The following is a 27,187-nucleotide window of genomic DNA, read 5'->3' as shown; positions in this document are numbered from 1 at the left end:
CATTGCCTACGCTTTGCCTGGAGCTAATATTGTGGCAACACTATTTAAAAAATGGGCTTTGTTCACTCAAAAACCTGCAGGTGTTTGGCGTTGGCGGAGGTGCAAGAGTTAACAAGGTAGGGTTTTTTTCAGGGCTCATGTACAAGCTTGCATAGTTCCTATTTGAAAATATCTATATTGAACATGCAGCATCCTTTTTTATCTCTACTGCTTCAGCTTATTACATGACCTTGTGATGTGCTACACTGTGACCACAGTCTGTTTTGCTGGATTGTTGCCTGTAGCAGCCAAAAGAAGAGTGCAGGGGCTGCTACCATGGCTAAAATAAACCCCTTGTAACTGATCTAACTGTTGGCACTTGATATATCAAAGAGCAGACCACCTACCCTGAGGTGTGTGTGAAAACAGCTGTTTATCATCTTCTTATTTCTTTTCCCAGACCACTTTTTCCCCACTTTCAGGACAGCTTTGTTCAGGCGAGATGAGAGCTTGAGGTATAGACTTGCGTTTGTCCACAAGTAGGAGTCAAGTAGAGAAAAAGCCAGAGGGTAACTGTAAAGAAAACAAGGATTGTGGTTTAAATGAGCCAGTTGATTGGCTGCATTGTCATACTCCTATCAGGAAGTACATGAAATCCTTTTGGAATTTATTTTTGCTTTTTCTTGTGTGTATATGTTTTCAACATCCTCTGTGGAGGGGAAGGTGGCTTTATCTTATAGCTCAATGTCAGTGAAAGTTACCAGTATCTTCCGTTTTCTAATTATTGTGTACGTGCTAGAAATTTCCTGTCACTTCACTGTGGAGACTGGAGGAAGGCACAGCAGCCAGCCATCATCCATCCAGTGATGCGTAAGAGTGCCAAGAAATTCTGGAAGGGAGTTTTGCTGGGGTGGAATTGGAGTGGATGCAGTCTCGCTTCATTGCAAATATCCCTTCCAGACCTAGATTCTGATGGTCAGACCCCCAGCTGAGGAAAGAACGAAATCCCCAGATCTTCTAGTGAATTGCTGGGAAATCTTCAGCTCTTAAGCAGGCTATGCATATATGTATTCGGATATAGTTGCTTTCTCCTATATGTGTGTATGAGTATGAGATAGTTCAAAAAGAGAGGATGGACTTTCAGAATGCTTTTTATCCAAATTGCAACGTACAAAGAGCTGTCACATAGGCAGCAGAAAGAGAGGCTCTTCTAAAAATTCACTGATCCCAGTGAGCTTCTTTGTATGATTCAGAATAGAGGTAGGCTCCTGGGAAAAAAGACGTATCTGGAAAAAGGGATGTACCTGGAGACAGGAAGAATGAAAGGTCCAGGCAAGGAACACATTTATGTTGAAGAAACTGCTTTAACGCTATTGTAAATTTTTAAAGGTGGAAGCAGTGAAGACTGAGGAGGTAGATATTCCCCTGCAAGAAGAAGAGAGACGTCAGATGGAGGAGATCTTAAGACTGGAGAAGGAGATTGAGAAGTTGCAGCAACAGAAGGAGGATCACATGTCTATCATCTGTGAAAACACCAGGAACAAAATCAATCGGCAGCGAGAGGAAGAGATCCAGAGGCTGGAAAAGGAGGCATCTAGGGTTGCCCAGGAGTTCTTGGAGCTGCTGGATTTTGGCAATCTGGATGAAAGTGTGCAGAACTTAGAGCGCTCGCTTTCTAGCGAGGGGACGCTCAACATTGACTGCAGCCTGGTGGCACCGCTGGCTGAAGAAGAGGTGGATGAGGGTTTTCATGCTGATGATGAAGGACGGCCAACTTCCAGTTTGGTGGTCTTGAATCAGCACAGCACAAGAAACAGTGGTAACTGCTCAGAGGAAGTTGCAGACACGGGTCTTTCACTTCCCCGAGGGGAACTGGGAGAGGTTGTCCCTGCTCCAGGACAAGCTATGGAGAGAACCACCAGCCCCAAGGAGCAGAGAGCCCTCTCTGACCCAGCAGAAAGCATTTACAGCACTGTCTCAGATAAGCAGAGGAGTAACAGCGGAGAGGTGGGAGATTCGACTTACACCTCTCCCGCGGATGTAGAGTCTGACTACGACCATGAGGAGTTCGATGGTTGTGGAGATGCAGGCAGTGCCTCAGCTGAGCCTCTGAACGGTGAGGAAGGTCCGAGGCATTCCCGTGGTACCAGCCTGGACTCCAACCGTGGCAGCCTGGACTCGGTAAGAATCCCTCCCTTCACCTTTCCGGACATTAGCGTGACTTTGTTGATATTTATAACATCCTTACCTTCTTACTGTAAGCCTGTTTGCTCTGGATATTGTTACTAATATATAACCCTCTCTTACATCAACAATCAGCTTGAAAAAAAAGGGAAGAGTCATAGATAGGCTGAAGGCCCGAGGGCTTGGGACTCTCCAGTGTCTACTGGTACGTAAGCTAGCACAGATGCTCCTAGGCTATTTTAGATTGTTTCCATCACCATATATTGACACCCTTTAGGAAGACTGAAAGCAGGCAACTAGTCTCTTGTAGGTATATATTCTGCCCTAGAGAGATTTCATGGAAATAGCTTGAGCTTCCAGTGGACAGTCACAAGAGGAAAAGGCTGGGATTTGATGTGTTTCTATCACTAAAACTTCTCCTGGTTTAGTCCTGTTACTGTTCAGAGACAAAGGATTATTTTCAGCTGCTGTGTACGAGTTAAGCTATTCTAAGGGCAGAAGAAATTACTTTGCTGATCCAGGCTGCGTCCCGGTGCACACAACTAAGACCACTGAAGCTTTTCATTCCTGCCGCAGGGACAAGGACAGGGTAGCAAAGCTGGGCTGTTGGCCTCGTGCTCGGAGCATCTCAGCTGAGACAACACAACAGGCTCTGGACTTCCTGAGTGCCCTCAGGCTCGTTGCTTAATAATGCAACCCTAAATCCCCTGACAGAGCAGGATGTCAGATAAGCCCACATAAGATTTCGAGGAGTTCAGGTGTGAAGCCAATGACAGCCATAAAAATACTTCAGATAAATGATGTCCCCGAGAATAGCGACTTGAACTACAAAATACCTTTGAGAAAATAATTGAGATTTTTTTTTAAAGGGTTTCCATTTACTTCCTTTGCTGTTCTTTTCAAAGGGCAGATTGTGGCCCTGCTTAGAAAGTTGCATGATCTTGTGTTTGCGTTTCCCTAATCTGAGCTGCCAGCCATCAGAATTTTTTACAGTAAGTTCTCCTTGAATAAAGGTACCTTCTCTTTGGGCAGGTACTCACAGATCACTGTCAGGTGATTTTCAAGTCATGAATCATTCTGTCACAGCCTGGGCCAGTTTCTCCATTCTTCTTAAAATGTAAATAGGAGTGGAGGGTTTTATTGGGCTCCTCAGTGAGTAATACTCATGAAAAATCCAGTTGATACTATGTCTTGACATGAGGCACAGGAAGAGATAACTGCAGCTGGGTGCTGATCCAAGAGTACTTGCTTTCTGAAAAATGACAAGAGAGGGAGAATGAGTGAGTGGAACAGGAATGGGACAGAAGTGGAGCACAGAGAGAAGACAAAAGGGAAAAATTAAAAGAAGCAACGTGCATTTTAGGAAGGAAAAAGGTCAAAGGAGCTGCCTTCATTAGTATTAAAATAATAAAGCCGATCAAAGGACTTTGTACTTAAGGTAAAGGAAATTATAGGGTAATTTGGGATTTCGTGTCTGAAGTACTTCTGGCTGAGGGCAATTACCTAGCTGCAGAACAGGGATGAGTAAATACAGTACTAATATTTCAGTAATCTAGGTCTTTGGTTTTGGGATTCAGTTATCCTGGAATGTGTTTTTTTCCTAATCAACTCAAAGCAAGGCATTTCTTTGCAAGGGTTAGATCAGTGCTCCATCATGTTCAGCATCCTGGCCTGTCTGCCAGAAAAATCAAAAAACTTCTCCAAAATAATATAAAACAATCTCTTTAATTTCATTAAATTAGATTTTAGACTGTGGGCTCTGCCTTGAAACAGGAAGGTTTGTTACTGTAGGTGACTGGAGTTTTCTAGCCATGTCCACTGCCAAATGCCACTCTCCTTTCTGGTATGAAAATTCCATGCTCTGGAGACTCTTGCTTTAGGCATTAATGGGTAAGCTGTCAAGCCTCTAGTTTTACTATATTGCTTTTTTTTTTGTAAAGGGGAATGTGTGTAGTTTTGCACCTTCTGATCATGTGACTTCTCGAGCCTTGTTAATTTGCTCCAGTCCTCCTGTGACCCAGAGCACCCGAGCACTGTGTATTGCTTCTTTTCCTTTCAGTTTCTGGAAAGTGAAGAAGAAGTGGATGTTTACATTGATACAGATGAAGAGTTTTGTAACGGACGAGTCACTATCTTCAATGGATCAGGACCACCTTATTTTCACAGCTATCTGTACATGAAAGGTACGTGGCTTTAGCCAAAGCTGTTAAGGGATGGAATCCAGGAAACCCACTTTCCTCTTCTGTTTCTCCATTCTAATCATCTTCATCATGGAACAGGCTGGAACAGGCTGCCCAGGGAGGTGGTGGAGTCACCAACCCTGGAGGTGTTTAAAAAAAAAGTAGATCTAGCACTTGAGGCTGTGGTGTAGTGGTTAGGTGTGCTGGGATGAAGGTTGGACTAGATGATCTTCAGAGGTCCCTTCCAACCCCGAACATTCTGTGATTCTGTGATCTGCTTTTAGTTCTCTGTGCCCGTGAGCCAAATCTGAATGGAAACAGGGCCCTTGTTGCGTGTCTGATGAAGTCTTGCTCCCTTGCTTGCAGGAGGCCTCATGAACCCGTGGAGACGGCGCTGGTGTGTTCTGAAGAACGAGGCCTTCATGTGGTTCCGCACCAAGCAAGAGGCACTGAAGTCAGGCTGGCTCTATAAAAAAGGGGGAGGCATGTCGACGCTTTCACGCCGCAACTGGAAACGCCGTTGGTTTGTGCTTCGAGAGTCCAAGCTGATGTACTTTGAGAACGACAGCGAGGAAAAGCTGAAGGGGACAATTGATATCAGAAGGGCAAAGTGAGTGAAGAAATAAATCCTTTTTTTTATCCCTAGCATTCACTCTTTAAATCACTAATGCAGTGTCCAGTGCTGCCAGCTCGTTGGCCTAGGAGGATCAGAAATAGAAGGGAAGAAGACAACAATTAGAACTTCTAGTTTTACTCTGGAGGGAGTGTGGTGTTACTTGCTAATTCTTACTCCAGTCTTGCATTTCATAATCCGTCAGAAGCTTTCCAAGCCCTGGATGGAGCCGGACCGGGAGGGGCTAATTAAATACATACCCCATGCATTCTCCCCTACTCTGACTCCATCTGTTTCCTGGCTTCTCCAGGCATTTCAGAGAGGTGGTATGAGCCTCACAGCGGGATTTGAATTTGGCAGCCCACACCATGTTTTTTCCTGAGTCCTGAGTGCTCTTTTTGCTGCCATAGCCAATTCCTGAGCTCCTGCGGTAAGAAGGGAGAGACTAGTCACTTGTTAGCATTATGTGGACCCGTAAAGTGCCAAAAAGAGTGGCACACCCCACTTTGTAAACAGCCCTCTAGATCAGCCTCCCTGTTATCTCATCTTCCATCTAATCTGCTGGTGTCTTGAAGAAAATTCATTTACTGCCTTAAGCTTTGCTTTTGTAGTTTAACTGTACAAATCTTTTAAAGGGGACCCTAGAAGTCTTGATGTGTATTGGAGGAATTTTGTATTTATATTGGAGTTTCAGGCCATCTGAATCAGTGATTTCCTTTCTGTATGGTGAATGTTATGATGTGACATAAATTGGCTGGATGGAATTTATGCCTGTGGAAGGTTTTCAGTTTTGGTTTTTGTGATTTGCTGTGTTCCAGGGAGATTGTGGACATTCACGAAAAGGAGAATGCCTTGGACATTGTGACAGAAGACAGAGTTTATCACATTGTCGCAGAGTCACCGGAAGATGCCAGGTATAAGAGGGAGTTTAGTCAGGTTTGTTCATTCAGTCCAGGTCTGACCCATGAGAGAGGCTGGGAAACATAATCACTTCCTTTTGCTGGAGAAAAGAGGGGATTCATTCCCCAGTGTCATTTTGTGCTTTCTGGGGGGTACCACACCTGTTTTGGGGACTCTCTGTTGCAGCTGCCGAGATGGTGGTTCAGCCTGTCAGCCAGAGGACTGCCACCTTCGTATGTGGCTGCGAGCACACTGAATTCAAGGGTTACTTCAAGAGACACACAAAACCTTAATATAAACTGGAACATCTAATAGCTGATTTATTTATTAAAAGGAATCTTGAATCAAACAAAAAGTCTATTCATGTTGTCTGTAAATGATTGCGAGAGCAGCTGGGTTTTATCCAGGAGACAGAGAAAAGGCTGAGCTTATCAGAGTCTGTAGTGTCATCTGATAAAATCTTCCCAGTGCAAAGCAAACAAATGACTCATGTCCTTCCTTCTTGGTGTCCTGGCCAGGCAGTGGGAATCGGTTGTTTAAGGGCAGGTTGGACAACCTGTTCTGGCTATGCAAAGCCGAGTCAAGAGGTTCCTAGCTGTTCATGTCTTCTCATTTTTCCCACTCTTACCAAGGCTTCTGCTCTCTCAGCCCAGCCAGTGTAACTGTGTCTGTGATCTACTTCAATCTGATGCTGTCAAGTTATTTAGGGTCTGTTATTATTTCATTTGTGTGTAGGGAGAGGAGGGGGGAAGCTGTTTGAACGCAAATAAACAGGAATGGACTAAAGAACGGCCCCATGAAGAAGAAACAGGCAAATTCTAGGTGCAGTAGGTGAAGAAACGGTAACTTCTTAACTCAGAACTTCCACAACTGCAAGAGTCATGGCCTAAGGCGACACTGCAGGATTGCTAGGACAAGTGCGAAGCAGATGTGGCCTCTGTCAGTGCCCTGTCAGTAGTCTCTATTCTGGTGGAGAAGAAAGCACCAACACTTGCACTAGCAAAGGGCAGATTAGCAGATGTCGTAGAGCATCCAATCTGAGACTCCTTCATGAAGTCTAGATGTTTGCTGATCTCACTGGAAGCTGCAGAGAAGAAGCTGCTTGATCTGCAACAGTGATTAGCCTCCAGATATGTCTGTAACAAGAAGCCTTTTCACAGACAAATAACTCCAGACTAGCTTTAAAGAAAAACCATGATAAATTGACAGCCATATGACTTTCAAGTTTATGAGCAAATCAGAGAAAGACTGGTTAAGGAGGCTCCCAGGCATCTCTACAACTCTCGTCCAGGAAGATCCCTGACTGATCCTGTCTTTACAACTGCTGTATGCTCTTCTCAGTCTGCTGACATGTGCCCCCTGGTAAGGCCACTGCCTGCTTACAGTTCCTTGAATAGCAAGTAGAAAACTGGATTTTGCAGGAGCAGCTGTCAGTGGGTTGGAGAACGTCCACAGAATTTTCATGGATAAATAAGGAGGAAGGAAGATGTTAGAACCTGGTATGATCCGCCCAAGAGATATTTTGTAGCATAGTCGTCAGGAAATTGTGAATGAAGAAATTTTCCCACTGGTGCCTTTCCAGGCTCCTTGGTCATATTCTAGAGCTAGTTTCACTACTCAGATTTTAACTTCGAGTCTGTTCTGTTTGCCAGCGGTTGGTTTAACGTCCTGAGCCGAGTGCACAGTGCTACAGCGCAGCAGCTGAGGGAAATGCAAGATGAACAGGCCAATCCCAAGAATGCTGTGGTGAGTTACTGTGCAACCAGCCTGTGGGCATGCTTACAGCCCACTGGGCGTAACTGTTTTGTGCCTGTTTTCCCAGCACACGCAGTGCTGTAGTTCAGGAGCAGTATAAGAAAGCTATAATGGAAGAGCAAAGCTGGTAGAAAGAGGGTAAGCAGTGGGGAACGTTGCGGTTGTGGTGGGTGGTTCAGCTTGATCATCAACAGCTTTCTTTGGTTTGAGGGGAAGATGAAATGTCTCATGCTGATAAAATGTCTTTGGATGGGATTATGGGACTAGTCTGGGTCACAGTTATTCCAGACACAGGATACGCGGTTGGGAAGAAAAATGTATTTATGTGTTTTGCCAGAACTAAGATACTATCAAAGGTTATTTCAGACCTTCATCATGCTCTCTGGAAATCTGTAGCTCTTTTTTCTCCAGTCCTGTGGAGCCCTTGCACATCTTATCGTGCTGTTTGGGGAGCAAAGATGACTCACTTCTGCCTTTCTCATGTATTCATTTCAACTCAAGCTATTGGAATTCAGAAGGATGTTTTTGGTGCCAATCCTGTTCGCAAAGGAGAATGTCTGTAATTTAAGACTCCTGTTATCTGTGTCTTTCTCACTGTACAGGGGACCCTGGATGTTGGGCTCATTGACTCTGTCTGCGCCTCAGACAATCCTGATAGGTAGGTACAGCAACCTGACCATCTCTTAGATCAGAAACTCTCTCACATATTCTTGTGGGTAGGTCCAGATTTGCATTTGTTTAAACTCATAAGAATTTATCTTGAAAGAAATAATGAAGTCTGTAGCGTGTTTCCAGCTATGACAATTCACAGGCATGAAGTTCACACATGTAATTTCTTCAAGTCAAGTGGAAACAGCATCATCTCGATGTCAAGAAACTACAGTTTTACCTATTACTAACACTGAACAAAAATGTCCAGCAAAAGCAGCACTTCTAGTTTTTCAACAGAGTAATTTTGAATTGGTCTTTTAAATTTAGAGGAAGCAAGCAGATTGTGGAAGAGTAGTGGATGAATTTAGTAGTCTGTACTCGTCTTGAAATCTCTGCAGTGCGACAAAGCACAGACCTTTAGTTCACAGATTGGTTAGTTTCAAAGAAGAGATTATGGCACTTTTCATATCACTTTACATTAACATTTAATTATTTCCTACAGTGTTAACAGGTTCAGCCAGGGCAAAGATTCTTACTACAGTACTGAAGTAAAATGTTAGCTATTAAGTTATTTACCTCTGTGGTCTGGTGGGTTTTTTTTGTTTGTCACACATGTTGCCGGGACGTTGGGGTTAGTAGTTAAGAAAATTCATATCTTGGTAGCGAACTAAGATTTCATTGATCAAAATGTTTTTGCCAGTTCTGAGCCTGGACTTTTCATAGTTAATCTGTGTACCGGTAAGAAACTAGGTACAAATAGTAAGCTGAATAGTCAAAATTTGTTCGTGCATCTCTTTAGGTATATTCTTTTGCCGTATCAATATTTGAATCAACGTTTAACAAATTCTGAGGAGAACCCTTATTTTCCACCAGGGTTTTTATGCAGCTTTTTTTATCTTCCATAGGTTTATGCAATGGCCATACAGTTGCTTGATTTGCACCTTTCACCTTTTGCTCATACTTGCATTCTACTTTTCAATTTCTATTTTCTCACAGAAATCCATGTTTGCTTTCACAGCTCTCTGAGTCTGTCCTCTTAGAACTGGTCATAATTTTATTTTTCCGTTTTGCTGTAAAGCATCAATTCTGTGCAGAATAGCGAATAACCTTTTGGGAGGACACATTTGTATGTTCCAAGAGTAGGTTTTCCCTCTGTTTTGTCGGGATCATTTTTAAAACCAGTCTCAAACCCATTTTAGCTGACCCTCCTGGGCCCTACGTTTGCTACTGCATCATTGGTTTTAGTAAGTATGAGGAGAGCAGCTGTACTAGCTCAGTGGTCCTAGCACTAGCTTAGTCTGGTTAGAGGGTAGGACAAAGCACTTTGCTTATGAACAGCTGGTCGTTAGCTAATTAATGTTTTTCAGTCTTTGGAAATAGCCTTTGAATGATGTTTAATTCCATTTATCTGGTCTCCGCATTCATCAGTTTGCAGACCAGCTGCACAGGAGATGCTTTTCAGTGTTTCTACACTTCTCTCTAGTTTTTATTCAGAGAATCTTTCTGCACTGCTTGTGGGAAGGTAGAGGACACAGCTTTGGGTGTGCTTTGAGTTGGGATATTTGTACGGTTACGACCAATTTTGTTGCTTTTATTTTCTGGCAGACCAAATTCTTTTGTGATCATCACAGCAAACCGAGTGATTCACTGCAACAGCGACACCCCTGAGGAGATGCATCACTGGATCTCCCTGCTGCAGAAACCGAAAGGGGAATCCAAGGTTGATGGCCAGGAATTCCTCGTGAGAGGTAAAAGAGAACGCATACCATTACGGCAGGTGAAGCTCATCTTCTGTTTATGATCTCAGGAGGAGGTTTGATTGCAGCTAATTCAAATTGGAGGTTTAGCTGCTCCCCAGAAACAACCATTCTTTGCCCTCTCTGCCTTCCTGCCCGCTGGTTGCCACATCCTGCATTGTGCTGGCAGTCTCTTACCTGATTCCCTGTCAGATGGATTCAGAAAGCTAAAGTACTTCTTTATGCATTTAGTTTTCTGATGTTACTTCCATAGCCGATTTCAACATGTCCAGCAAATGCTGTCTGGGACTAGGGAGCATGGCTGCTGTTGAGGAGCAGCTGGCTTAGACTGACGATAACATGACACTGCAGCTTTTGTTTTGAGAAAGCTCTGTGGCTTCTGACACCTGTCATGTAGAGAGTGAGGGACAGAGATTTATGTGGGATTGCTCTGTCCTCAACATACTAATCTGATTATGGTAGACATGTTGAGGTGAGAATAATTCTCTCGAAGCTGAGTAAAAGATTTAAGTGGTGTCTCTAGTTAGAGCTTAGCTGGAGATGGAGGAGCTAATGTGCAAGTAGTGATCATGCACGTGTTGCAAAATATTCCCCCATTTGTCTCAAGTATTTTTTCATTTCCTCAGTACTTTCAGCTGATCACATGGTCTTAAACGCATGAATCCAATCTGTGGGAAAGCAAATGCATGAGCAAATTGCCTTACATCTTCTCGAATGTATCTGTGAGGGAATAAAAGTCTGAGTGGTCATGGCAAGGCAGGAGGACAGGAAGCAAAGGGTTACCAAAAAGAGATGTAAGCCTTCCATCCTAGTCTTAACAGTGCAAGGAGTTTGAATGATATAAAGCAGATTATGAGACAGCAGTTTCAGTATGATAAATTCAAAACTTATAATTGCAAGGCGGTAGTTCCTTTTATCTCATATTGTTCATTAGTTAAAAATATAAAAATGCTCCTCCGTGAAGCCAGTGTATGCCCTGCCCTTCACAGTAAGATGTCTGTGTGACAGTGGTGTAGCCACAAAAGCATATATTCAGGCAGGTCTCTCTCTGTCTTTTCTTTGTATGGAACCTCTGGGCTCAGGCCCACATTCTTTGAACTTTTCACTTAGTGAGTGGGCATTGCTTTTTACAGCTCTGAATAGAAAATTGTCTTTTTGAGAGCTTTAGCAATGCAGGCTGTCATTTTTTCTCTTTTACTGTTGAATTTTATTTTTTTTCCTTTGTGAGGAATCTAAAACAAGAAATTGGTTTTCTTGACTCTGGGAGGAGGAGGTGCGTGTAATGCTTACGGATCTTTCTACTAGAAGACATGTATTACCAAACCTCTTCCATCAAGGTTTGGATAGGCATTTGGCATCTCTTTGGAGGAATGAATTTTAAATTATTTATTCAGATGTGTGTCGCTTGTGAGGAAAGCATCCTGAATAAAGAATGCTCCTGTGGTGATGGCAAACTAAACCCCAGATCATTGATAAAAAAAATGCATAGAGTTGAAGGCTTGAACCACTCTTTGGAAATATTTGGGCTAATTTCTTACAGTGACTGCAGGGTAGTGCTATAAAGAAATACATACAGTAAAGTAGAGCTGGTAGGTCCCAGCATGAGCCTTTTACAGTGAGGTGGAGTTCTGGTCCCAGCGTTAGAGAGCCACCAGGCAAGGGACAGGATTGCTGTGGTGGTGAAACCATGATGCGTTTGTGTTCCTGCGCTAGGCTGGCTTCACAAAGAGGTTCAGAGCAGCAACAAGATGTCCTCGCTGAAGATGAAGAAGCGCTGGTTTGTTCTGACAAACACTGCCCTCGATTACTACAAGTCATCCGAGCGCACAGCTGCCAAGCTGGGCACACTTGTGCTCAACAGCCTCTGCTCTGTAGTGCAGCCCGATGAGAGGGTCTTCAAAGACACAGGTAAGAGGAAGAAAGTGGGAATGAGCACATTTTCCATCTGTGCAGTTGCCTGAAGAGGGGATGGTGCAGGAACGTATCTGTGTGTCGCGTTGGGAAGGTTGCCTTGAGGTTGTCTGAGGCTCTGTGTGTGGCTGCAAACTGTAAGAGACTTGCAAAGGGCCAGAGAGTAGTGTGCAAGCGATGGTAAGTCCCTCACACGTGAGGAAGAAACACAGTGCTAATGTTTTTTTCACTGAGCGGTGTCACTGTTGATCCAAGTGGTTTGCAGATTGTGTGAGGTCTTACAGTTGGCACTGTAATTATGAGTACATCTGCATAAGTCACTGTCACTTTGTAGCATGATCTACATTGGTCTCTGGGCTCAGTGTTACTCTCTTAAGTAACAGGAATGGCATACACTGTATGTCTTCTTTGTAGTGTCACTCAACTTGTTAGAAACAAAAAATGACAAGGGTCTCTGCTCTGTGCACCGTGACACAGTTCTGGGGAGGCAGGTTCTGGCATGTTCCTCCATTAGTTGCCTTATGAGTTTGGTGGGGGACCCCAGGTTATGGGGCAAAGGGTGAGTGCCTCTGATAAAGAAGGTGAACCTGAGAACAAGACTTGAAGTACTGGGCATTTGTGTAGTGGAGCTACATGGGGTTATTTTAAAAAAATAGCTGGAAGCATTTAGTTGAGAGGAAATGCATTCTGCTCACTCGCAAGAAAATTGTCCACATTTTTCATCTCAACAGATGTCTAGGGCTGCCTTCAGCAGAGTGAATTGTCAGTGCCCTGATGTGTTCTCTCAGTTTGTGTCAAACACATTAATTTCAAAAGTTATGAGAATTGATTTGGCAGTCTGACTGGGTGCTGTGTGTAGAGTGGTCAGTGTCGGAGTGATTAATAGCACAGTGTAGCCCGAATGCTGTCTGTGAAAGTGAGCTGCCTGGTTGGCAGGGAAATAATTCATGTTACACTGCAAGATACCTGTATCTTGTAATGCTGGCTTTGTACCAAAACCTGGATTGGGCCCTTCCTGCTGGTAAATATATTTTCAGAAGGGGGGATGTTAATGTCTACCTAGTCAGTTTTAACTAGACACACCATGTGTTGCTATCAAAGCAGCAAGGGCTTTCCTCAGCCACGTGCTACAGACAAAAAGAGAATCATAGAAACAGTTAGGATGGAAACAACCTTTAAGATCATCGAATCCGACTGTTAACCTAGCAATGCTAGGTCCACTACTGAATCATGTCCTTAAGCGCTACATCTCCATGTCTTTTAAATACACCCAGAGATGACAATCATTTCCCTGGGCAGCCTGCTCCAATGCTTGACAACCCTTTTCCTAATAGCCAAGCTAAACCTCACCTGGCAGAACTTGAGGACATTTCCTCTTGTCCTATTGCTCGTTACTTGGGAGAAAACTGACCCCCCACCTCTCTACAACCTCCTTTCAGGTAACTGTAGAGAGCGATAAGGTTTCCCCTCAGTCTCCTTTTCTCCAGGTTAAACAACTCCAGTTCCCTCAGTCGCTCCCTAGTTCCTCCTTCCAGCCTTTCTTGTAGATGGTGTCACATTAACTTCCAGTCAACTAAATAACATGCCAGGAAGTTTCACCTTCGGGCTTCTTTGCTTCCTCACAGGCTATTGGAACATCATTGTCCACGGGCGAAAGCACTCCTACAGACTGTACACGAAGCTGCTGAACGAAGCCATGCGCTGGGCCTCTGCCATTCAAGGTGTCATTGACAGCAAAGTTCCCATCGAAACACCTACACAGCAACTCATTCGCGACATCAGGGTAGGTGGCACAATGCTAATTCTCAACTGGGGAGCAGCCAGAGCACTACTGGCCTTACCCAATCATTGCTGAGAATGTGGCAAAAAAAATGAGGTTGCTGTCTTACAAGGGAGTTAAAAACAAAAAAGGAAAAAGAAAAGACAAGAAACTGAAAAGGCTGTGCAACTAAATAATCAAATCTTGTGTGAATTTTATTTCGAGTAAGTCTAGGCCACAACTGTGTGCAGTTACAGACTGCATGTGCAGGATTACACCACCAAGTATTTTGTAAACCTCTGCTTCATCCTTTGATCTCCTAAGCATCCTCTGGCCACAGATATAAAAATTTCTATTCCTCCTACCAGCCATGTGACTTTGCTGTTCCCTGAAGACCTCTTTGTACCTCAGGCTTGTGTGGTTAAACAGCAGAGTAAAAGGTGGAAATACAATGTCCTTCAAAATAGCTGAAATAGTGCCACTGGTAGCAGGAGTAATTTTTGCAAAAGCTTCTTTTCAGAAACTGTGGCAAGTTAAATGCAGAAGAGATGTAAGACGACGCATATTTCAGAACAAATATTTCAGAACAAATGTAAACATTTACACTGTGATGAGGTCTAAACTAGATGCAATAAGATATTCAGGAAGAAAGAGCTGGGAGTGATTGTGGAGAATCTTGGAAAACTTTAGCTCAGGGTTCAAGGACAAAAGGAATGTCAAGTATTGTTAGGGAAGGAATGCTCAGGACAAGCTGTGGAAGAACGCCAGCGTGAGTGCTGGTGACAGGCCCAGGTTTGGAACACCACATGCATTTTGGTTTTCTGTTCTGTGAACACATGTAGTACAACCAGACAAACTGAAGGAGGACAGGCTCATTACCACACACTAAACATAGTGGATCTGTGGTCAGACAGCCCATAGAGCGTTTACTGATGAAAGCTTGAGGGATACACCAGGGAGGAATCACCCCACACATTGCTGTTACGTGCCTGCATTAGGTATCAGCCGCAAGCCGCATCTGAAGTCAAGATGCTGTGCTTGGTGACCTCTGGTGTGACCCAGCATGGCTATTCTGATGTCTAAGAATAAGAATTGCCAGTCAGCATATTTAAATAATATCCTAATATTTTAATTTTAATAATATTTTAAGAATAATTTTCAGAAATAATATATAGAGTAACTACTATATGTTAATTGTACTTTGGTCACCTAGTCCCTCCATAGACCTCCAGAAACTTAAATAAAGGTGGTTGAACTTGAACCTAAATGTATAAGAACATCCTGTGAAGGACCTTCCCCAGTTGAGGGTAATTTTTTTTTTTTCTTCCCCAGGAAAACAGCACAAACTTTGAAGTAGTGGAACAGACGTACAGGAGGAACCCCATCTTACGATATACCCAGCACCCCCTGCATTCCCCGTTGCTCCCATTACCGTACGGAGATGTCAGTGTCAACTGTGAGTATTTTACCCACGTGACAGAATCCACTAGTGTTTGGAGGATCTGAGTAGAGCCTGAACACCACAAAAGGGGTCTGTAAGCTCCCTCCGTGCCAGACAAGTCACAGAATCACAGAATCACAGAATGTTCGGGGTTGGAAGGGACCTCTGAAGATCATCTAGTCCAACCTTCATCCCAGCACACCTAACCACTACACCACAGCCTCAAGTGCTAGATCTACTTTTTTTTTAAACACCTCCAGGGTTGGTGACTCCACCACCTCCCTGGGCAGCCTGTTCCAGTGCCTCACCACTCGTTCAGTAAAGAACTTCCTCCGAATATCCAATCTAAACTTACCCTGATGCAACTTGAGGCCATTTCCCCTTGTCCTGTCATTAGTAATTAGAGAGAAGAGACCAGCACCAGCCTCACTACAGCCTCCTTTTAGGTAGTTGTAGAGGGCAATAAGGTCTCCTCTCAGCCTCCTCTTCTCCAGACTAAACAAACCCAGTTCCCTCAGCCGCTCTTCATAGGGCATGTTTTCCAGACCTCTCACAAGCCTTGTTGCCCTTCTCTGCACCCGCTCCAGCACCTCAGTGTCCTTCTTGTACTGTGGTGACCAAAACTGGACACTGTGGCCCACAGGGTTCAGAGAGGGAGCAGTCCCTTTCGCCACCCAGAATGTGTTCTGGGCCACAAAACCTTTCCAGAAATGAATTTCAATCTGGGTATGCAAAGCAATGTATACAGAAAAACAGTCTGCCACATGTGTAGTTATCTAGTTTGGCTTAGGAAAGTGAACACGAATTTGCATAGCTTTATGAAAATGTCAGTTCTTATGCTGAGTACATAAACAAACAGCTAATGCAAGGATCTGAAAGCTTAGGAAAGGGAAAAAAAAGTCTTTGTGTGGCTGTGCTGATTTATCAGGCACCTGCATCTTGAATATGGGGTGCAGTTTGGCCTTCCACATCTTAACAGATGAAGTAAAATCTACCCAAAGTTGACCGAAGGCATAGAAAGACTTGCCTACAATTAAGAGACTAAACGGAGGAGTATTCATCAGCCTCAAAAAGAAGTTTTTAGGACTAGTGGACTGTCATGGGGAAAATGAAAGGGGGAGTAATTGCTCACTGTCTCTCATGATACAAGGACCAAATTAAGTGGCAGAGCAGAAGCACAGAAAAAATAAATTCTGAAATACAGAAAAATTACAGGGCGAGTACTTAGCACTGTGGAAGTCACTGCCACAGGGCTGTGTATTTGTATCATACAGTTAGTGGGGACGCAGTGGCTGTAAGGGTGGTTCAGAAGGACCTACAGCCCAGAGATGTGCAAAGGAGAATGCAAGCCTGCAGCAGGGGGGTAGTGCCACATACTCCTGAGCAATTCAGAGCAAACATTTAGGTGCTTAAAAAAAGCTTAACCAGTTCTGATGTAGGCATTTTAAATCTAAACAGTAGGTAAAAGCTGCATCTGCGGTACAGCAGTTTCCCTAAATTCTCTGTTTTCTCAGGGGCAAAAGCTAATACAGGCACAACACAGAATTTTGCAAGTACACAAGCCAGGCTTCAGTATCTGCATTCAGGCACCTAAAGTCTTAACTGTATTAGTGACCCTCTGCTTTATAGCTGCTCTCTACACAGAGATGACTTATCTGCCACCCCTTCTTCACCTCTGTCTGCCACTGAGGTGTCATCGGCAGTCTCTTGGCACCTTGTCTGCAGATGGTGAAGCCTGAACTAGATTTCAGTGCTAGTTTCCCTTAAAAACACGATTCTGCTTTTCTGCACAGTGTATCTTAAAATGGGCTTGCAGTGGTGACAAGTTAGATGTTGGCAAATACTAATTCAAACTGCGTTTGCACATTTAAAGGGGAAGCGTTAATGAATTTTGAGTGTAAATTTAAGTTCAGGTGGTGACCTAATGCTCAAGTTGGTGTTCTTGTGTGACAGACTAGCTCGTGGTGTTGCTGGGCCAGTAGAAAAGCAGGGAGATGCTCACCTCTTGTCACCTTTGTGATCATTTCCCAGTGCAACAAGAGAAAGGTTACAGCAGCTTACAGGATGAAGCAGTGAAGATCTTTAACTCCCTTCAGGAAATCGAGACGGTGTCTGACCCCATCCCCATTATCCAAGGCATTCTGCAGACCTGCCACGACTTAAAGCCCCTTCGTGATGAAGTGTACTGTCAGCTCATCAAACAAACGAACCACATGCCGCATCCCAACAGTACGGGGAACCTGCACCACTGGCAGCTCATGTCCTGCATGAGCTGCACTTTCCTGCCGAGCAGAGGCATCCTGCGCTACCTCCGCTTCCACCTGAGGAGGTAACACCTTTGCATTTGCAGCCATCTCCTTCCTCTCTGCTTCCCTTCTGCTGCTCGTCACCTGTCTTGCCCTTCTCCTGCGCAAACAGCTCCCCGCGGTGTCGCAGCCTCCTGCCTTTGGGCGCAATCTGTGCTCCCCACTGTTCTGTATTAAAATTTCCTGCTGGCCACCCGTCCACGAGAGGCTGTGGAAATGTGAGATTGTGTTAAAGTGGATTTACAGCTGATGACCTACTGCTTACTAATGTCCATGTAAACATTCTCAACCTGCAGGAAAGGTGAGGACTGTACTTCCGTGCACATTGAAAGACATAAAACCTTCCAGCTGCCACAGGCAAAAGGTGTACAGTGGAGTAGTAGATACACTGTAAATCCAATTTATAATTTTTCAGTATCTATTTGCCTAACTAAGCACATAGTGCTTGCAATTTGTATTTTTAATCTGCTTTAACCTCCAGTTTTTATGAACTAAATCATTTATGTTTCATCCCAATTCGTCTTCAGCATCTAATGCAGCTTTCCAAAGCAGTCTGCACTGGGGCTGAGCTGCAGCCACGTAGCCTCACTCCATTCGTTAATGATGAGAAAGATGATAAAATCTATTTCATTCCTTCCAAGCTAGGAAAAAGAGAGGTGAAATTTGTGCCAATACATCAAACACAGAACCAGGCCCTGGATGTAGCTAAGAGATGCTGAGGGACGCTCCATGTTGCCATTTCATGTTTCTATCGCTGGAGCTGTTATAAGTATTAAAGTAGGGAAGAGAGCCATGTACGAGCATCTACTTTCTATATTCTTGACCCTGAAAAACACTGTAGAGGTGATTCAAGCATTGTTCTTTTTGTTAAAAAACAATTAAGAATAAATGAAGGAAAATTAATTTTATCTCATAGTTTTTAATCTTACTTTTTTAAATGGAGATAGTCAATCCTACTATCTTCAGCCATTATTAAAGTCCTGAAAGTCTGAACTGCTTATGTAGCTCAGAAGCGTCACTGAATTGACTTTGGGCTGACTAGTAAAAGCAGGTTGTATGGTTTAGGAAATAAGTGGGCTCATTCTTCCTGTGGTTGCACTTGACGTCACTGTTTCTACTGAACTCTTTCCGTACAGTACTCCCAGTTGTACAGTAATGTGTGTGCTTTCTGCTTTACCAAGTAATGGATTTTTTTTTGCCTCTCTTTACAATTAGGGTAAAAGACCTCTTTCCAGGCTCAGAAATAGACCGGTATGCACAATTCATAAGCGATTCCCTGAAGAGAACAAAGACGAGAGAGTTTGTGCCCTCCCAGGAGGAAATACAGGCTCTTCTCACCCGTGAGGAAATGACCACGACGGTGTACTGCCACGGCGGCGGCTCCTGCAAAATCACCATCAACTCCCACACAAGCGCTGGCGAGGTAACGCAGTCGTAGCATTAACCAGACGTAAGCACATCTCTGCGTCTCCATACTGGAGCTGTTGAGGGTCTTCTTTTTCCCATTCATCTCCAATTTCTCTTTTTTCTTATTTTTAAATTGAGGTTGTTTGGGTTTTTTTTGCTGTATCTGCAAAGTCGGTAGGAAAATCTCAGCTTACTGTGCACGTTCAGAATTATGCAAGGCCTGAGCACAGGTTTGTAGAATCTCACTTAACCATTGTATTGCAAAATCTAAACACTTCTGGTGTTCTGCCCATTGGAAAGGTAACAATTCTGAAGACTTGCTAAACATGGTTTTCTGGCCAATTTGAAATTCGAGTTCATAGTGTAATCCTTTTGGAATATTATATATAGTATAGTAGATCTAATTAATAAAATTATATTAGTATATAATTATATATATAATGTAATTAATCACTAGCAAGATTCCAGGTTGCAGTAGGCATGGCTGTGAAAACTATAATGCTAAACAGAGATAAAAAGACTATTTAAGAGTGAAATTGTTACTAGAGGAACTGAGAAGGTGATCATGACTTGTAAATCCATTATGTGCCTGTAGCTTGTGCAGAGTTCTAATTTCCCCATTTTCAAAAGGGTAGCGGAGATGAAAAAGGTTGAGAAGAACAGGGAGGAAGATCAAAAACCAGTAATGACTTCCTTGCAAGGAACGATCGTTTGGGTTTAGAATTCTTTAGTCTGAAAATGAGGTATCTAAGGGAGAGGTGTGATGGAGGGTGTGAAATGATGAGCGTGCTGAGGAGTTACAGATTCTTTGTTGTGAACGTGTGTGTAACACCTGCTCTGTGATCTCTCTCCCTGGTTACGCAGGTGGTCGAGAAGCTGATCCGAGGGTTAGCAATGGAGGACAGCCGCAACATGTTCGCGCTCTTTGAACATAATCAGCAGGTGGACCGTGCTGTTGAGAGTCGGGTGATCGTGGCTGATATCTTGGCCAAGTTCGAGAGGTAGAATATTTCATAAAACCTCTAAACTCCTAGTTGGAGGTAACACTGGGTTAAGTGATGGTACAGTCAGGCGGGTTTATCCAGGGCAGCTGCAGTGATTCAACCGTTTGCTCTGGTTTGAACTTCCCTTTGGTAAGGTTCAAGTGCTCTTTCTCACTGTGTGGAAGACCACATTCGCATCCGTTTTGGTGAGAAAGAAGCACTCTCTACCAGGCTCGTCAGGTCGAATTTAGTAGTGCCTTTATCAAAGAGTAATGGTTTACTAGCAGAGCTGAGGGAAGGTTTGCTTAAGTCTGATATAATGATCTTGTCAATTTACATCACAGTAGCTACATCAGAAGAGAGAGCAAAGATTTGGGTATAGAAATGCAGCTCTAGTGCCCTACTGTCGAGTGTGATTTTGTGGGCAGACCTACAAAGCAAGCAATAAATTGTGAAAAAAAACTGGCAATGCCGTTGTCTATTTTACATCTGTTCTAAAGACAAAAATAAAACTGTTCCAAATGGTGGCAAGGCTGATGCTTTTCACAGTCACAAGACTGCATGGAAAAAAGTATCCTGAAAATGGGGAACGCTTTGTGTCCTGCCCACAACTCTTGCATTTATCTAGAAACACTGATGTAATTTTTTTGATTAAGTGTATCTGATAAGAAGTTTGGATCCTTCTGACTTAAAATTTCATGTGACTCAGAGGGACAAATGGAAGTTACCAGAAAAGCCTGTTGCACTGAGATTGTCCTTGTAAATTGGGTATTTCTGTATCTTCCCTGTTTCAGAAACCCAGTGGTACCTTCATGTTGTGCGTTGCACTGTGGGCATCCCAGTGCCATGGTGCTTCTGGTTACTGGTCTTTTCCCTTCTCATTCTCTTTCCTATCTTACAGGCTTGCTGGCTCTGAAGAAGAAGAGGAGGAAGGACAGTGGCAGCTGTATTTTAAGCTTTATTGCTTCTTGGATATTGAGAATGTTCCCAAAGATGGGGTGGAGTTTGCCTTCATGTTTGAGCAGGTAAGCTCACTCTGAGAGAATGATTTCGTTTCCAGGGTGGCAGAAGCACACAAGAGTACACAGAAAATGGGCTTAACCTTGCATTAGAATGGGAATGCTGGCTGGAACGGAAGAATTTTAATGTGTTGGATTTTTGCCTGGAATCTACCAAGCAGATACACTGCAAAGTTCTCTAGGGAATAGGAGTGTTAGAGTAAAAGCAAGAAAAAATGAACAAGGGCTTCTAAAAAACTGAAGACCAATGATACTAAAATGCTTTGAAAATATATCTTTAAAAGATAGAGAAATCTGGATAGTTCTTCAAGAATCACTAATAGTAGCTGCTTGCAGGTACTGGAAACTCTATCTATCCGCATATCCTCTTAAGGAGAACTGCACAACAGGAATTGACTAAAAGTCTTTCAGGCAGTTTATCTTGATTAAGAGAGAGGCACTAGAGGAGTACTACAGAAAAAGGAAAAGACAGTGTAGCTGACTATTTATCTGCTGAATGTGCTCCATAGCACAGGAATGCTGGTTAGGCCAGAGATCACACTGGTATGAAATAACCTCACAATTAGGGATGCAAAACTAAGGTGACTGGAGTGCCAAATGGTGTGATTCGTCCCTTCTTTATTACTTTTAAGGAGCACTTTGATCTTGCCTCAGAAAATTATAGCCGTTGGAAATTAATTAAAAGTGTTAAAGAGGGTCAGCGTCATGAAGACTGAAACTCGCCAATGGCATGTACCTCACGCAGACAATGGTTCCCTGGGACAGCTTTCTAGAAAGGAAGATGAAGTATTAACTCCAGAGGGTCTTAGAAATGGTCAGGAAAGAGACATCACGTTACTCTGTGGAAACTGAGTTTTACCAGACTCCCTGTTTACAAGGCTTTCAGCTTTCACTAGCAAAGAGTGGTGAAGGAGAAGTAACTGCAGAAGAGTGGGACAAACATTAGGTGGATGTAACAACCCCTTTCCTCCCCCTTTCCCAATTCGATTTCACAGAAAAACAGGCAAAAGGAAGCAAGAAGATTGGGGGAGACATCAGGGGAAAGAGGAGGCGGGAGGTGCTGGTGTGCAATGAGACTGAGGTTCAGAGTCTTGAGTTTATTATAGCTAACTCTTTGGTATTTAATTTAATCTCCACACAGGAGCTGTAGCTGGTACAGCACAAAAAAAAAAGCCTCAATTCCGATCTCTTACATCTGTTCCAGACCTAAAAAGTTCTTCTTGTAAGACTTTTGAGTACAGGAGCCCCTCAGAGATCTCTGTCCTGTCCAGCCTTGCCCCCACATCAACCAGTTGCAGACTTTTTGACTTCTTTATTACAATGCCTGACCTGACCTCCTGAATTAGGGCTTTCCTGCTGGGATGCGCAGATGCCATAGGAATCTGTACATGGACCCAGCTGTGAATAAAATGTGCTTCTGCTTTCTAATGACTTTAGGGGACTTTTTTGTTTTGTTTTGTAGGCTCATGAAAGCCTCATAGATGGTCATTTTCCTGCACCAGAGGACACTCTGCAGCGCCTAGCAGCACTACGGCTGCAGTATCTTCATGGAGATTATTCTAAAATAAGTTGGACCCTTGATGGAATCTACCCAGTTAACAGACTAAAATCCAAAATACTGCACTCAACAAAGAGCAGTGGCACTACCAGTCATACTCTGGAGAGAAGACGGACCAGCTTCCTTGAAGGCACATTGAAACGCAGCTTCAAGACAGGTTCTGTAAAGAAGCAGAAGGTGGAAGAGGAGCAGATGATGGAGATGTGGGTGAAGGAGGAGCTTTCAGCTGCTCGGGCAAGCATAGCACAGAAATGGACCAAGCTGCAGGGACTCTCTCAGCATCAGGCCATGGTGAAATACATGTCCATTGTAAAGGAGTGGCCAGGTTACGGGTCAACCCTATTTGATGTTGAGGTGAGTGATGTATAAATGTAGGTAACTACTGGCGAGGAGGGGCATTGGTCTGGAGAATGAACACAGCTCTGTGCATTACGTTGTTCGGCAGCAGGAGGGAATTTCAGGAACTGACCGTGTTTTGCTTAGTAAGCTTAGAGTAAGCCTGTAGTGCCACTCCGTCATCTGTAAAATAGTAAATGGAATATTGACTTCTTAAATCACTTCAAAATCTGATGAGAGCTGTTAGATACTACAACTATTCATTACTCAACTATATTTTCTATTGAGGTGAAGAGCTGAAATGTCCTATAGGAGGCAGAAATGGAGGGCTTTTCCTTGAACCAGGTGATTTGATCCTCCACTGCATTGACACAAATTTCATGTTTCTCTTTCTGCAGTGCAAGGAAGGTGGATTTCCAAATGATCTTTGGCTTGGAGTCAGCACAGAGAATGTGTCTGTCTACAAACGAGGCGATCCTAAACCACTAGAAACTTTCCAGTATGAGCACATTGTTTTCTTCGGAGCTCCACAGCCTAACACATTCAAAATTACAGTGGATGAGAGAGAAATGTTCTTCGAAACATCCCAGGTATACGAAAGCACAAGACTAGTTGCACATGTGCAGTTTTACTAGCACTTCAGTGAAGCTCTAATTTCCAAGAACTCGCTGAATGGACTCAACAGCCAAGGAAAAAGATGAAGTGAGCTTGAGCCTGAAGTGCCATAGTAGCCCTTTTTGAATGTAGGAATAAATACCAAAAAAAAAAGAAAAAAAAAGATGCTGCTTAGAAAGTGAAGGAGGTTGAATGATCTTCCAGTACACTGGGAATTTCTGATTTTGGGTGCTCCTGAGTGTGCTTATTTTTGTCATTTCTTTCCACTATATGAATGGTGAGTCCACAAACTCAAAAAAGGAGCATTGAAGTGGCTTTTCTTTGAGCTACAAGCCTTCTAAATGTCATTGCGACAGAACACAAACTTGCCAAGCATTCATTTCCTTACTGTCATGTTCGCATTTAGTATTTAGTGCAAAATTTATAGCCTCATGACTTTGGACAAGGGGAATTTTTTCTGCATAATGTCCTGTGTGCTTCATTGGAATTAGGTTTTTAATGTGCTTATCCTCTGTTATTCTGTTCTCTCTCTAGGTGAGCGAGATCATAAAGATCATGAAAGCATACATCAACATGATTGTGAAGAAACGCTGCAGTGTCAAATCGGCCACGAGTGTGGACAGTCACGCCAGCGTCTGGACTAGGTGATAGGAATGAACTGCCACGAGAGAGAGGCAGTTGTTTGATGATTGGTATTCGCAACTTGCCAGCACAACTGTAGCAAAGATGTTTTTTAAGAACTCCGCTTGAGTGACTACTGTATTTAAAAACTGAAGTGGCATCTGCAGTACCATAGGATTTGCACCTCTGCCCAAAGACGTTAAACAGTAACAACTGTTGTTAAATATTAATGACCCAAAACTTGTTTTCCCCTTGCTTGTTTCACGAACAATGTACCTTAAAGAAGCAAAGTCAGAAGCATCCTCCTGCGTGCCCTCTCTGCTGCTTTCACCATTAGCCGTCACGTTGGCAGAAAAATTCACATCAACCATTTCTGCACTACAGGAGACAGACTTAAGCTTCCTTATGAATTTCCAACATGCAGACATCTGGGATCATGGGATCACAGGGTGGTCTGCTAAAAGGATATTTGTTTTTTATTTATTTTACAAGCAACTCTTAAATATAAGTCACTGTGGATTTTTTTCTTCAGGATCTACTGATGATCTGATCTGGTATTAAAAGAAAATGCCTTTGTATAACGGAAGCCAAGAGGTCAAACCCTACATGAGAGAGCATTAAACAAACAAACAAATAAACATACACGAGGTGATTCTTTACCTTCTAATAGAAGTACCCAGGTACATGACTGTAAAAAGCGGCACTTTAAGTAAAATTCTAACTGCTCCAACATAGGAGAAAATCTTTGGGACTAGCACCAGTGAAATAGATCATCAGGTGCCATTCCAGGTACATTCCAAGCAGCACCTGTTGCCTAAAAATTAATGACTGCCTCTCCCCTATACACCCCTGGAGGTGAGACTGATTTAGGTGAATTTCGAGAGGAGCTGCTCTCAACAAACTTCAGCTTTTAGATGGAGGTCAGGGTTTTTTTATGGTGAGCAGCCTGCCTGTGTTAAGGTCCTTCTTTCTCTTTAGGGAATTTTAGGATGATTGGGCTCCCTGAAGTTTAGTTTTAAGTGAACTGTTTCCTACTGAGGGAATAGATGCCTAGATAAATAAAGTGTTATAGGCAAGGATTTCACTTCCTCTGTACTACCCTTCATCCTCCTCCAAATTCTGATCAGAACCGCTCCCATCACTAAATCCCCAAATCCCCTTTCCAGTCTCCTCTATGCCCCTAGTCATCAGCAAAACTTGAAAACAATGTTGTTTTGCCAAAACAACTGCTTCTTGGAGGTTTTTATAAGTACTTGCAATTTGAAGAAGCAGATTTATTTTTTCTCCTCATTGAAAGATGACGGTCATCTTCAGTCTCTTTGACTTGGGAAACTTGATTTCATTGTTTAAAACAATATTCAGTATCAGTCACATCATAAATTGGTTGCATTAGCAATCAAGAAGCCTGGTAGTTTGCCATTTTCTATGACCCTTGTCTTTGGATGTTGGGATGCAAAGCCCATTCAGTTTCTTAGTGAAGCTGAAGAGCTGTACATCACACGGACTTTGTTCCACACTTCAAATCAGATGCCTCCATTTCTGAGGAAGCGGCAGTGAAAGCCTGTAAGCTGTGAAATAGAAATTTCACAGAAAAGAAAACTAGGAGTCAGTATGCAACAGATTCTATTCTAATTCATCATCAGTGTGCCATGTCACTAGTACCGTGTCACAGGAACGCCATAGTTTTGAGGTTGACAGTGCAAGAAACTGCACTGTACATAACCTGTGCTTTTCTCTCATTTCCACTGCACTGGAGCACGTGCAAACACTGCCCACTTGCCGCACAACCAGCCGAAGAGGGTAGCCACTACTGTGTGTCGTACGTTCAGCTGGAGTTTTGCCTTAAATAGCTTTACTGAAGGATCCTACAAACATCCCCTTTTTGTCACGAAGAATAAAAAGATGGCCAGGTCACAAGTGAGAGAGAACAGGAATGCAGAGGCAACCTGAGAAGCAACACTTCGTATCAGTCCATACACTGACTAGATCGCTTTATGTATCAGAATAGCCTTGAAGATCCCTGTCCTAACTCTGCACTAGCTCTGTGTTCTGGCTCTTGGGTTGCTGCAGGCAGCTTGAACCCACTTGGAAATGGAACTCCCATTAATATTTGTTGTAATTTTGCTTATTTCTATTACGGAATTCCTTCTGCAGTCTTTTTTTTGATTTGTAACTGGCTTTACAAGATGAAAGTTTAATAAATTATTGGATTGCACAGGCTGTATTCAATCACAGACGTTGTGTGCTCATGTTAAGATGTTTATTCGCAGATCTAACACCCAGAACTCGCAAGTGAAAGGGAGGCATCACTGGCATGCAGAGACAATGGCCCTCCTCTCAGAAGCAAATTTTGCTTTTGTGGCAAATTATAGAAAATCGTTTGCTGCTACGGTGGGGGAGGCTTGTTTCCAGCTTCTGTGGCTCGCTGCAGGGCTGAGCCGCACCCTCAGGGAGTGGGAGATGTCCCACGTGAGGTCAAGAGAATGGTTCTGGGGTGGTTACTGTGGTGAAAGCAGAGCAAGGATTGAATCACCTCCTTAGTGCCTGTCTGGAGGATCAGCTCCATCCCTTCTCTTAAGCATCTCCAAAGTCACTAATAACAGAAAAATCACTTCTAGTGCAAATAAGCTGCACATCTCGTACAACAGCATGATCCGGGCACAGTGTGTCCGTGTCGCTGAACGGGTAAATGCCGATGGAGGCAGCTGAGCTGTCAGCAACACAGACAGACTATGCTCAAGCAGACCAAATTATGGTTTATCACCCTGCCAGGGTGAGGCACAGTCCCTTCTGGCCTCCACCCTACTATTTCTCTAATAGCTAATTCAAGTTTGTGTGCTCTAGTGTTTATTTTATATGAAACGGTTTCAAGCCAATGGGTATTAGAGTCAGGCCTTGCAACAGGGTGCAATTTATAATCGGCACCTACACAGCAAACATAAAAGGATTTATAAACAAAATGTCAGCCCCTAGTAAGTTATATCATAAGCACATGTAGCTTGTTATTAAACCAGGTTGACTGTAAACTTCCCAATGGGTATTAGAGTCAGGCCTTGCAACAGGGTGCAAAATTTATAATCGGCACCTACATAGCAAACATAAAAAGATTTATAAACAAAATGACAGCCCCCTAGTAAGTTATATCATAAGAACATGTAGCTTGTTATTAAACCAGGTTGACTGTAAACTTCACCTGTTTGTTTACACCTTGC

The 27,187-nt window shown here is 43.3% G+C and overlaps 1 protein-coding gene across 1 annotated transcript in view; it reads left to right on the top strand.

Moving 5' to 3' along the window:
- The window catches only part of LOC104268578 (unconventional myosin-X-like), a gene marked incomplete at its 5' end in the record, with an annotated part of 28,792 nt that extends 4,517 nt beyond the window's left edge, over nt 1-24,275 (top strand). Inside the window, 17 exons of the mRNA XM_009864544.1 lie at nt 1,369-2,160; nt 4,223-4,346; nt 4,710-4,953; nt 5,775-5,870; nt 7,509-7,602; nt 8,214-8,269; nt 9,868-10,010; nt 11,733-11,927; nt 13,556-13,713; nt 15,022-15,145; nt 17,162-17,459; nt 18,652-18,859; nt 19,708-19,844; nt 20,728-20,851; nt 22,308-22,757; nt 23,138-23,329; nt 23,889-24,275. Coding sequence (XP_009862846.1) covers nt 1,369-2,160; nt 4,223-4,346; nt 4,710-4,953; nt 5,775-5,870; nt 7,509-7,602; nt 8,214-8,269; nt 9,868-10,010; nt 11,733-11,927; nt 13,556-13,713; nt 15,022-15,145; nt 17,162-17,459; nt 18,652-18,859; nt 19,708-19,844; nt 20,728-20,851; nt 22,308-22,757; nt 23,138-23,329; nt 23,889-24,002 — 3,549 coding nt within the window. The remainder of the gene's footprint in view (nt 1-1,368; nt 2,161-4,222; nt 4,347-4,709; nt 4,954-5,774; nt 5,871-7,508; nt 7,603-8,213; nt 8,270-9,867; nt 10,011-11,732; nt 11,928-13,555; nt 13,714-15,021; nt 15,146-17,161; nt 17,460-18,651; nt 18,860-19,707; nt 19,845-20,727; nt 20,852-22,307; nt 22,758-23,137; nt 23,330-23,888) is intronic.
- Nucleotides 24,276-27,187: the final 2,912 nt, after the last annotated feature.

This window comes from Apaloderma vittatum, unplaced genomic scaffold, assembly GCF_000703405.1.
Source record: "Apaloderma vittatum isolate BGI_N311 unplaced genomic scaffold, ASM70340v1 scaffold1370, whole genome shotgun sequence".
NCBI classification, from domain to species: Eukaryota; Metazoa; Chordata; class Aves; order Trogoniformes; family Trogonidae; genus Apaloderma; species Apaloderma vittatum.
This window is presented reverse-complemented; position numbering and strand designations above follow the sequence as displayed.